Source organism: Akebia trifoliata, chromosome 1 (genome assembly GCF_017979445.1).
Source record: "Akebia trifoliata isolate Shusen 1 chromosome 1, ASM1797944v1, whole genome shotgun sequence".
NCBI lineage: Eukaryota > Viridiplantae > Streptophyta > Magnoliopsida > Ranunculales > Lardizabalaceae > Akebia > Akebia trifoliata.
The window spans coordinates 36610936-36623260 of record NC_141375.1 but is presented as its reverse complement, the minus strand read 5'-3'; the positions used below and the strand labels follow the sequence as shown (position 1 = coordinate 36623260).

Here is a 12325-nt window from a genome sequence, read left to right as displayed (position 1 = left end):
CTTCAAGGATGCTGTTGATTTGTTTTGATCCTGACGCATAGGTCAACATGTCTGGCTACTACAGAGGGAGAATTATTTGTGAAACGAATTGAGTCTCATAAATTCAACTATGTTACAACCCAAACAGCTGCTTCATACTTTACAAATCAAAGTCTTCCACACTCATGTTTCTCTCTTTAGAAAAAGAAAAAAAAAGTATTGCAAGAAAGCAAAGATGGTTAAGATTTATTTCACAATGAATAACATGATATGGGATCCTTTAAATACCGAAAAAAAAAAAAAAACCTTGAAGTTCCTTCTCTAGCCAACAGGTCAGCTAACTTGGTAAGCCCAATGGTCTGTGGCATCAAATTGGTGCTCTTTCGCTTTAAGCAGAAAGCTTGGTAAAAGACCATAAAGAGTGAAGTGATCCTCTCTGAGACTCTTCAAGTTTCCAAATCTTTCTAGTACCTGGGGCTTCCACATCCTAAGCACTCCTGTTCAACTTCAATCTCAAACTGATCCATCCAAGTCGATTTGCTTGGAGTTTTACCACAAGGTAACATGAGTTCTACTAGATGCCCCACTTCCATCACCCTAACATTGCCATCACTTATTAGTGTCACCAATAATCCCTACAGGAACACTGCCCATTTTTGAAATGGTGGAAGCATTTCGAATCATACAGATAAATTTCACGTCCGTATATCAGAGAGACGAGCTTAGCAGTCTTATGGCAATCCCTACACATTCTAAAGTTCTTGATAATTCGTATACTTTGCGATGTGTAAGGAGAAGCAATAAGGGCAAAAGAGATTGCCAATTTCTCACTATGGATTCCACCAATATTTTCCTTCTCTTCTTCATCAATGCAAAGCTGTGTTTCACGAGAATCAGGTGCCACTACTTTGATTTCGTTCCCTATGCTATCTATCCTTGCATAGATAGAGTCTGAATTAGGCATAGATCGATCACCTGTCATAAAAGTATGCTCTTTGTTGTTAACTGTGATCCTGCTGCATCCCAGAGAATTTGCTGTCCCGTTTCTGTTAATAGTTTTTCTCATTCTTGAAGCATCTTCAGACTTCCCACCTAAAGCGTATAACTGTAACAACAACCTGTGAACCATGTAATTTTCTGGTTCCAATGTGATCAACTGTTCTGCTGCATGGATAGCCAACCCAATATTGCCATGTATTCTACAGGCTGTAAGCAAGACAGTCCAAACAGTAGAATCGGGCTGTATGTTCATCTCCTCAATGAACTCAGTTGCTTCCTTAAACCTACCTGAACGACCTAATAGAGCTACCATGGCTGAATAATGTTCTAAACCTGGTAAAATCTCATAATCTTTGGTCATGCTGGAAAAGGTTTGCTTCCCCTCATTCACCATCTTTGCAAGACTGTATGCCAAGATAGTACTTGCAAAAGTTCCCCTGTTTGGTTGGAATCCTAACAATCTCATACGATTGAAGAGATCAAGTGAGATATTGGGATAACCGTGTAGAACATAACCAGCAATTAGCGTGTTCCAAGAGATGACATCCCTGGACAAAAGATCTTCAAAGAGGGCTCTTGCACTAACTATATCTCCCGACTTGGCGTAAGTATCAATAAGAGAATTTACTATAGAGACATTGGATTCTAAACTTCTGCGCAACACACAACCGTGGATTTCTTTGACCTTTTTCGCTGATAATAAATTTGCACAGGCGGGTAAGATGCTCAACAGAGTGATCGAATTGGGCTTAGCGCATAAACGTTGCATTTGACGAAATATCCCCAAAGCTTTGTTTTTCTGCCCATTTTGGAGCAAACCTGCAATAAGCAAGTTCCATGATGCTGTATTCCGCTTGAGTATGCCTTCTGTTTCCATCCTCTGGAAGAGAACCATGGCTTGATCCTCATCTCCTTTTTGTAAGTACCCTGAGGCCATCACATTCCATGTGACAACATTCGGTGGGACATCCGAGCCCTGCATCTTCATGAAGAGGTCATAGGCTTTGCCACAGTAACCAGCTTGTGTGTAACCACCAATAAGTGAGTTCCACGTAACAACATCTTTTTCCAATATCATTTCGAAAACCCGCCGAGCAACTTCTGGTTTCCCACACTTAGAGTACATGTCAATCAGTGAATTTCCGACGAGCACATTTCCCATAGTTCCCAACTTAACCCCCAACGCGTGAAGCTCCTTCCCCTTATTCAGAGACTTGAGAGAAGCACAAGCTGACAATGCACTTGCAACTGTTACTCCATTTGGTTCAACCCCCACCAACATCATTTCTCTAAACAGCTCCAGAGCCTGGTTTATCCTGTTATTCTGGGCGAAACCCGAAATCATACAAGTCCAAGTAAAGACATCAGGAGTAATGCCACGACCATTCATCTTGTTCATTAATTCCATTGCGAGATCGCAGTTCCCTGATTGGTTGTAACTAGCTATCAATATATTCCAAGTTACTAAACCCGGTTCAACTCCCTCAGCCTGCATCTGATCAAACAGTCGCATGGCTTTTTCATTCTTGCCGCTCTGGCAATACCCAGATATAATCGAATTCCATGTCACATTGTCCTTGTTATCCATTTTCTCAAAAAACCACTTAGCAGAGTTTAACTCCCCGCACTTGGCATACATGGACAAGAGGGAATTGTTAACGTGGAGACACGAGTCCAACCCACTTCGAATTATAAAAGAATGTATTAATTTCCCCGTCTGAGCATCTCCTGAGTTGGCACAAGCCTTTAAGATCTTGGGCAATAGGAATTCATCTGGAGTAATTCCATCTTCCATCATCATCAGAAAGAAAAGCTCTATAATTTCTTTCCATCTCTGTTCTCTATTGTATCCACCAATCATAGCTGCCCAAGTAAACAAATTTCTCTCTAGCATTGTATCAAATACCCGACGGGCATCTTCCAAACCTCCACATTTAGCATACATGCTAAGGAGTTTAGTCTGGACGAAGGGGTTTGGATCCTGTACCAAACCAATTCGAGCATGAAGCATTCGGCCTTGTTCAATAGAATCAGAATCGATACAAGACTGTAGTAAGGAGATGTAAGTCCTGGGTTTGAGTTTGTATCCATGTTTGGCAATAGTGTCCAGAGCAGTTATGGCTTGTTTCAGCTGCCCATTTCTACATAGATAATTTAGATGAATTTCAGAGGGCAGTGGTGTTGCCGAATTTTTGGTGAAAGAAACGGTATGTTTAATGGGTTTTGAGGAAAACTCAGTTGAGACTTGTTGCTTCCAGGGATCTGCAATGGGTGGGGGCTTTGATATGAATTTCTGAAGAATAATTGAATTCTCCATGGCCATAGGAATCAAGAAATTGGGATATATCTTTCTTTGATTTCCCGCGCAATTTTGTGTTCCTTCCTTCCTTTTGGAAATTGGAAATTGGAAATTGGTAATTTTGGTAATTGGAAGGATAACAAAGTAGGAAAGGAAGCTAACATCTTATCCAAAACCAAAACTGACCAAGCCATTGGCTGACAGGATCCTTAAGACTCTGTAACTGTAAGGTGGGACTTGGGAGTGTTAGTGGGTTGGGTTTGATACCCACTTACCCGATTATCCGAAACCGACTATTTAATTAGCATCTACAGCAATGATAAGTAAGGGAATTCCTTTTTCATTAAAAATATACTTACCTATCTTATTGGGTTTCCAATGGATAACATGCATTTTTGTAAGAATTTACAATTATTAAAGGATTGGGGTCCGTTAGAAACTCACGAAGAATGATTCATGAGAAAACGCATGATCTCAAATTGGTTAGATATATATAAAATCCAACAATTGAGATTTATGAGTATCTTGATAACACATATCTTAGAGATACTAATCCTGATATAAAAAAAACCTCAATCATTAGATTTTATGTTTAAACAATTGGGATTATGTATTTTTTTCATGAGTCAAGGGATGCTCACCCATTTTTAAATTTAGAATGCTTGAATGTGTTCATAGAAGGACTGCTACTTGGGCGGGCTGGACTCAATTTAACCCAGGCTCAACCTAATTAATGGGGAAGTTTGGGTTGAGTTACATAGAAAATGAGTTGAGTTTGAGTTAGAATATCTCAACCCAACTCCAATTTGGGTGAAGCTCGAGTTGAGGGTTCGGGCAACACACATATACTGATGTATGAATAGTTTTATATTATTTATATATTTTTAAGTGCCGGGCCCACTAATCTGGTTCGGCACGACAGAAAAAGCAAGGGCTAAGGCCTTCATTTTGAGCTCACAAAGGTGGGGTCGAGCTTAATAATTTTTAGCCTGGTAAATCCTGGTTTGATTAGGGCCTTATAGTGCCCAGCCCGGCTCGGCACTTAATCTTATAAAAATATTTATAATATATCCAATTATAAAAATATTTTTCAAATAAAAGTAAAATATGTTATCTAATTACAATTTAACTCTCATGTATAATCTTTATAGGTTAATATGACATTAATTTCAACTTAGACTTCAAACAAGTACAAAAAAAAAAAAAATTATTTGTAAAACACAAATTTTTCATTAAAAATATTGAATTTTAGTCATTCTATTTCGCCTGAGTCAAGCCCAAACCCATTGGGACTTGATTAGGTCTTAGTCCTCTTAGGCCCGTTACTAGTACAGGACAGTCTAGGTAGAACCCGTCTCTTTAGGACCGGGTTAGGGCTCAACTAAGCCTGGCTCGAACCCGCCCATTGACATCCTTAAGAGTAACTTCATTAATGGTATTGACATTAAGGTCTAAAAAGTGAAGGGAAGCATCATCAATAATTTTTTTCAATTTTAATTTTATTATCTTGACTTGTGGACAACTGTATATTATTATTTATTATTGTGGACTTTGGTTTAATATGATTTATCTAATATTCTTTCAATGATCGATTTGGAAGTTACGATTTTATTTACTAATGGTTTGTAGTTGATGTTGTATTATTTATTTGAAATATACAAAAACTTTTGCTGATTAAAATGAATTTAGGGTTTTTGAACCCACCCAAAATTACTTAATTTGGCTAACTTGAGTTCAACTCGATTTTAAAAGCTCAAGCTCGGGTTGAGCTTGAATTGTTTGAAATGTTCTAATTGAACTGATTATCATGTGTTTAGAGAGGGAAATGAAACTGTAGATGCTATATGACTACTCATGTCTCTAGATCAAGATGTTCTCTGATGAATTTTTTCTATGGTGGACAGGCTTAATGCAGTTAAAAGTTAAAACCAAAAAGAGTTTTTGTTGGAGGTTCCTAGGCCTTTGCGTTATATAATTTAGGGGGTATACCCCTTATCCTATTCCCTTTTTCTATAATCTAAATCCCATTTGCTTTGTTTAGCAAAATAATAATAATAAAATCACTTTTAAGAATAATTTTAGTACCGTGATAAATTGACGCATCAAAACATACACGGTCTATACGTGGCTAATGTGGCAAGGGCACAAAACCATAGATCCTTTTCTTCGGGATACACAAGGAAAAGAAAAGATCAATGTGTCTCTCCCCTTGCCACGTCAGCCACGTACAAACCAAGTTGATTTATCATTAGTTATAATTTTATTATGTCATTAAAAGATTTTTGGATGGAGATACAATGCAAACATTTTTCAATAGATTGGATTCCCTTGACTTAAGAAGTGTTATGAACCATATGGACTCTTGACCGAATTTTGCTTGAGATAAATGTCAGTAAGATATGTATTATCGGGATTTACATAAAATCCCAACATTGGATGTTGTGCTTACAAGGTCGGGATTGTGTATTATTTTTCTAGTGACCCTTAAATAACTTGTCTAAAATTACAAAAATTGTTTTAAAATTAATATAATGATATGGATGTCATTCACTTTAAAAGTGTTCTTTTTGTTCAGATATATCACAATATTGCAACTTCCAATACATAAGATATTCTGTGAGTCTTATAAGTTTGATATTTATGCAAATCATTTATCTCTTAAATCAATTTTATTATTCATTAGTTTTTAAGTTGTCTAAAATTACATTATTTTAATGAATCACATCCTTATGCATGCGTGTCATTCACTCTAAGAAGAAAAAAAAAAAATGTTCCTTTTGTTTTGATATTTCACAATGTTGGGCATGCAACCAAATAAAGGAGAAAAAGAACATTTTGGTGGGAGGAGGGAAAAGCCAGCCATACCCAAAGCATGCATTAGTAGTAGGGCTCACTATCCTTTCACACTCTTTTTGAACTTTTTAAAGCCAAGCACACACACACACACACACTCACTCACTGAGACTCAGGTTGAGAAAAAATTGAAGTAAAATGCTTTGCTTAATTGATTTATTAATTAATGGGTCTGCCTCTAACCACTAGTAGATTACCATTTTTCTTAGTTAATTATTTAATTTAATTAATTAAAAAGCATACAGACGTGACCACATAACAAAATCTTGAAGTAAGAAAACCCTAGAAGCGCATGTTAGCGTTCTGCGTGTAAAGAAAGAGTGGTATAATAATGAAAGAAAAAGAAGGGAGGGAAGGGCATTAGCCATTAGGGAAGATGTCAAAGGGGTAGCTGACTTTGTAAAGCAAAAGCAAGCAACAACTTCCCTCGCCGAGGAATCTCTCTTTCTCTCTCTCTCTCACACACACACACACACACACAAGATACAAGACAAACACACACTTACACTAGTAGTGATTTGCTTTTGTTTTATCTCATTTGCCTTTGCACAAGTCAATCCAATACCCTTAGCTACGGATATGATAATAATAATAATAATAATAATAATATAATAAGAGAGTGAGTGAGTGAGTGAGAGAGGAAAAGCCGTTAATTGCGATCTCTTTTGTCGTGAAACAGTTTTAGCGTCCCCCATTGCAGAGATCTCGAGAATGCCCACCACTCGTCACTGTCACTGTCACTGTCTCCTTCAATCTAATTTCTTAATTTGAAATTGATGAAGTTGGAGCGTTTTTAAGTTTATTGTGTTTCTGTTTCCTTTAAACAAGGATCTGATTCTGCAAATTTAAAGCTAAGGTCATGGAATTTCCCACATGAAAGTGTATTGTATTCTCGATCGTAATGGTTTTATAGGTGTTAATTAATTAATTATTAGTTCGTTTGGTGAAATGAGATACAAACACATACAAAATGTCAAACTTTATTTTTCTAATATTAAAAAAAAAAAGAGTTGAATGGTGTGTGTATGTGTCTTTAACTCTTTGCAGACAAAGCTAAGGGCAAGACATGACTAAACATTAACATGAGAGGGAGGGTGGACCCACCACCCAAAGTATGCCAGGATGACAGCGAAATTGCTCCATGGCACGTACGTCCATTGGTGGTGACTTCAGATTAAAGCTAAGTCCAATTGTACCCTCTTTGTTTTATAGCTTTACAAAAATGAATAGACATTAATTAATAGGAAAATAAAAATAAAGTTCGAACCTCTAAGCAAGAGATGAAATGAGACGAGGGATCTTTCTTAAAGACTCTCAAATGTGACAGATCTATATGGTAATTTTTACGTTATTAATTGGCACACCATCAGACGTAATGATACCAGATATAAAAGGTAATTCTATTGTAAAATCACACATTTTCGTGAACGTTTGAGATAGCACTTATGTTTTCGTAACTTCAACCTTAGTCATCTTCAATCTCTAGTTAAATTTCTTTTTTCTATTCTTATCTGAAATCTAAAGATCTTATTTCCTTCAACCATTAAAATAAAAAAAAGATAAGATTTTCAGAGATGACAATATATATATATATATATATATATATATTTTTTTTTTAAAAGAGATTTTTTTATGAGAGATTAAAGATGATGGGGTTGAAGTTAGACTTGAAAATTTTCAATGGATTGAATATTTTTTTTTTATCCTCAAGAGATTGGAAGTAGAGAAAAATGTCGGATTTTTTAAGAGGCTGAAGATGTGAACATATTTTAATCATTTTATGTAAATTTATCATGTAAATCAAAAAAAAAAGGTGGTATGCCATCAATTTGAAATCAGAGATTGGTGGTATATCTAATTTTCACCAAAATTAATAGGGGTATCTCAAAATTATCATTAAAGTACTGGTTCTTAAAGTAAGGATCTTGTCTGTGTAGTGGATTTATTTATTCTTTTTTTCAACTCTTAAAAATAATTACAGTGGTAATATAAATGTATCATCACTTTTTTTTTTATTTTTTTTATATAGTTCCTGTTAGCTGTTCCTTTTTGTTATTATTATTATTATTATTTTTGATAGTCTGATTTCTCTATGATATTATTGGTAGGGTCCACGTTCAAACTGATGAGTGTACGTCAGACTTTTTCTCATACGGACCCGAACCTATTCGGAATCCGACCCATCTCTCTCTCTCTCTCTCAAGTCTAGGCGCAACACCTTTTGCTTTTGCTTCTACTTGTGTCAACGCGAACAAAAAGAGTCACTGAGGAAGCTTCATCCCTCCCTCCCTCCCTCTCTCCCTCTTTTTCTCAACGAGGCTCTCTATCTACATTTATATAAACACGTATCTCTGACTTAGAGAGGAACACCAATCTCTCTCTCTCTCACACACACACACTCAAAAATCCTCAAAGCCCTGTCTTAACAGGTTCGTTTTCCAACTATAATACTCTCTCTGTTTCTCCTACCGATATGGTTCTGATTTTCTAGTGTCTTTGTTTAGCCTCTGAAGTTCCTCAACTCTTCAAGTTCGAGGAAGCACTTTGGTTAAATGGGCTTTTGGGCTTTCTATTGCAAATTGTGATTTTGTTATATGTTTGGGGTATTTTTAGATTTTAAACAAAGAAACAACCAAGAGAAAGTCACATTTGGGTTCTTTTCAATACTATGAACACTACTGCGGTTCAAATGGGTTTTGAATTTCTCTGTTCAAAGATTTGGTTTTATTATTATTTTAACTCATGAAAGCCTGAAGAATACCGATATTGACTTCTTATTATTTGATTTGCTTACAACCCATCTCTTTGAAAGCTCAAGCAAGATGATCTTTTAAAAAAAAAAAAAAAAAAAAAAAAATTTCTCTTGTAAAAAAGAGATAAGATATTATACTGAATCCTTCTAATTTTTCTGAAGATGTAATTTGATGGTTTCTGTCCTGCAGTTGGTAATCCATGTAATTGTTTAGTGTCTATGACCTGTATTCTCTTGTTTTTTTTTTTTTTTTTCTTTTTCTGAGAGAGATAGAATCTCTATGTTGTTTTCTGTTGGAGTGTATAGACTTTGAAAAAAAGAAAAACAAATTTATGTAGAAAAAACTCTTTTAAAAAAAGAAAGAAAGTGAAGAACTTATTTAATTTATTCCGTAATACTTTAATTTTGAGAGCACTAGTTTGTTTAATAACTTGAAAAATGTTTCCGAAATTTCGGTAAGGCATTTGCTGAGGTTCCTTTTCTAATCTCTCTCTCTTTTCTTCAAACCCATACTTGCTTTGATCTCCATTCCAAGCATTCTTTCTCTTTGGGTAATTCTAGTGACAGACAGGCAAAGACACATATATTCCTTTTCGTTGTATTAACAACAGTAGCTCATTTTATTTTTGCAGTTATCATCACATTTTCTGAATCCATGGAGCAAGATCAGAGTTTGATCTCAAAGAAAACCAGGAAGCGAAAACTACCCGAAGAAGATCATGGCATCTTGGGCTTCTCCTTTGATGAGCTGAATCAAGACCTGCTCGAAAGAGTCCTTTCATGGTTACCAACCTCAAGCTTCTTCCGCCTTCGTTCAGTGTGCAAAAGATGGAGTTCTGTTTCTGCCTCGGCATCTTTCCAACTAGCCTGCTCTCAAATTCCCTCCAGAGATCCCTGGTTCCTCATGGTCAATCCCCAACTTGATCAATCAATTGTCTTTGACACTGCTGAAAGGAATTGGAAAAATCTTAATTACTCCATTCTCCAACAAAATTCTATCCCAGTGGCCGCTTCTGGTGGTTTGATCTGTTTCCGCAATATTTCCGGTGAGTTTTTCGTACGCAACCTTGTCACCGGAACCTGTCGAGAACTCCCTCCCCTGTTTCCAACTACTCAAAATCAAACTCTCAATGCCATTGGAATGAATTCATCTTCCAATCTCTCCTCATACAAGCTACTATTGGTCTCTGGAGAACTGCCAAACCTCTCCGTCAAAGTCTATGAATCAGAGAAAAATTGCTGGGATGAAGAGAGTATGCTAAGTCGGAAGATTGATGACTCATTGGAAACTGAAGTGGCCGGAGATGAGACTCTTTATTTCCTTAGCAATTCAGGAGATGTGGTGGCAACGAACATGCAGAGAAGCCCTTCAAAGCAATATTCATCTGTTGTAATTGTCAAAGATGGGGAAGAGATTATCTATTTCCTTAGCTCATCGGGTACTGTTGTGGCATGCAATCTGTCCCAGAAGTGCTTCTTTGAGTACCCGAGGCTGTTTCCTGTCTTTTTTGAATACTCTATAGACATGGTTGAGTGTAGAGGTGAGTTGTTGGTGCTAGTTTTGTTGGAATTCCTAGAAAGCGCAAGTCTTAGGGTATGGAGGTTCTCTGAGGAGGATCAATCGTGGAGTCAGGTTGCTGTGATGCCCCCTTCAATGTCACATGAATTCTACAGGAAGAAGGCGGATATAAATTGTGTGGGGTCTGGAGATAAAATACTCATCTGCGTCAACTCTGGGGAGTTTAGTAGCTGTGTTTTATGTGATTTGGTGGCTAATGAGTGGGTCGAGCTGCCCAAGTGTTATGTGAATGGTGGGAAGGCAAAGGAGTTCATGTCTGCCTTTTCTTTTGAACCTAGGATTGAGGCTTGTGTATGATAATACAACGCCCCAATTTCTTGGGTTTTGTTTAGTGTTAAATGTATGACACTGTACAATGAGAAATTTTTTTTCCTTCTTGTTTCTGTATTGGATTTAATTGATATAAAGTTGCTTAGTTCTCAAGCTCAGTTTAAATAAATGCTCATCTCCTATGGATAAAAACCACTCATGAAATGGTCTATAGATAGATGGCTTGTTAACACCATTTGTAGTTGGAAGGTGCCTCTCAATGCAAATGCGTTAAAAATTATCAGAGATGGAGTCTTCACCTGTACTAGACACCATACATCAGACACCAGTTAAGTATGTATTATTTGAAACTCGTTGATCCATGGCTAAGCATCTGTATATTTATATATGTTTGGTTCTATTACCCAAAAGCAAGTTTCGATGATGAAACACACTTGAACTTGAGACATGAAAATCCTATTATTAAGAAGTCTTTTCAACCTTCCAACAAAAACTTAAACAACTCATACCTGCTTTCGACTTCCCAAGTTTTTTGCAGAAATCTACCGAAACTTTACATTTCTTTTTTGGATGATAATATCCACATAATTTTTAGTTAATAACTAAGATGTCCCTAATAGTGTTTCTAAGATATTCGTCATCATCATTATCATCAAAGCCTTTTTCCCAAACAGTGGCATTGGCAACATGAATCTTATTTCGTCATTCAACTCTTATCTTGAGTAGAAGAGTTGAACATAAGCAAATACAAGACCGTTATTATTACATTAGATATACGATACCAGCCAACCTCTGTGTGATAAGAAGACGCACCCATCAATCCATTATAAAATGAAGGCTATACTTCCACTTCTAAAGCATCATCAATCATCCAAAACCTAAAACCTCTATTCTTGAAGCAGGATCAAATGGCGGGTATATAACCGTTCCAGATAGTCCAGTTGAAATGAATATGAATAGGGCTTTTCAGGTTTCAAAACAGGATCAGCTTCCAATCAACAAACCACCTATACTGTCAATTCAGATCCCCCACATGAAATCTTTGTTTTTTCTGATCTTATAGTCTCATAGGCTCGACACCGATATCCACTACTCCAATCTGATATAATTGTAGGACATCAGATTTTTGCTCCTCGCGCATGCTTACCCAGCCCTCTTAAAAAATGTGATCCTTTGAGTCTCCACCGATCCATTGAAATTTGCCTCATATCTAATAAATTGGCACACCAAAAGTCAGCCAGCCTGATGGGGTTGGGTTAAAGCATTTTTAATGATGGATTATAATCGTTGGATTTTATGTATTTTATTGAATGCTTGAACGCATGTTTAAAATAAAACATAAGAAATTATTAATAAAAAAATGATTAAGAACTACAATCTTTTTGAATTAAATTATATGTGTGTTACCTTCAAATTGGTTCAACATTTGCCACTTATAACATAATAAGAGTTAATAATAGAAAGAAAAAGTATTTGACAAATTATTCTTGTCTTCTAATTACATATAAGTTTCCCATATAAACCCCGCCTAGCAGGAAGAATCGTGTGCTCAAGTATTTCGCTCCTCTTTCCAACTATAAATTATTTCATTTTT

General features: G+C 36.3%; 1 protein-coding gene and 1 pseudogene across 2 annotated transcripts; one reads left to right on the top strand and one right to left on the bottom strand.

Annotated features, from left to right (window-relative positions):
• Positions 1 to 88: 88 nt before the first annotated feature.
• LOC147412256 (Pentatricopeptide repeat (PPR-like) superfamily protein) lies at positions 89 to 3564 on the bottom strand. The gene has a single exon (XM_086458278.1). The coding sequence runs from the start codon at positions 3299 to 3301 to the stop codon at positions 602 to 604; it is 2700 nt and encodes an 899-aa protein (XP_086314404.1). The 5' UTR covers positions 3302 to 3564; the 3' UTR covers positions 89 to 601.
• Positions 3565 to 8403: 4839 nt separating this feature from the next.
• LOC147412255 (F-box only protein 13 pseudogene) lies at positions 8404 to 10889 on the top strand (annotated as a pseudogene). Its single transcript, XR_015182758.1, has 2 exons — positions 8404 to 8559; positions 9515 to 10889. The product of XR_015182758.1 is annotated as an F-box only protein 13 pseudogene (transcript).
• Positions 10890 to 12325: the final 1436 nt, after the last annotated feature.

Coding starts and splice junctions, on each gene's coding strand:
- LOC147412256 (XM_086458278.1), bottom strand. CDS start 3,301: ATGGCCATGGAGAATTCAATTATTCTTCAGAAATTCATATCAAAGCCC.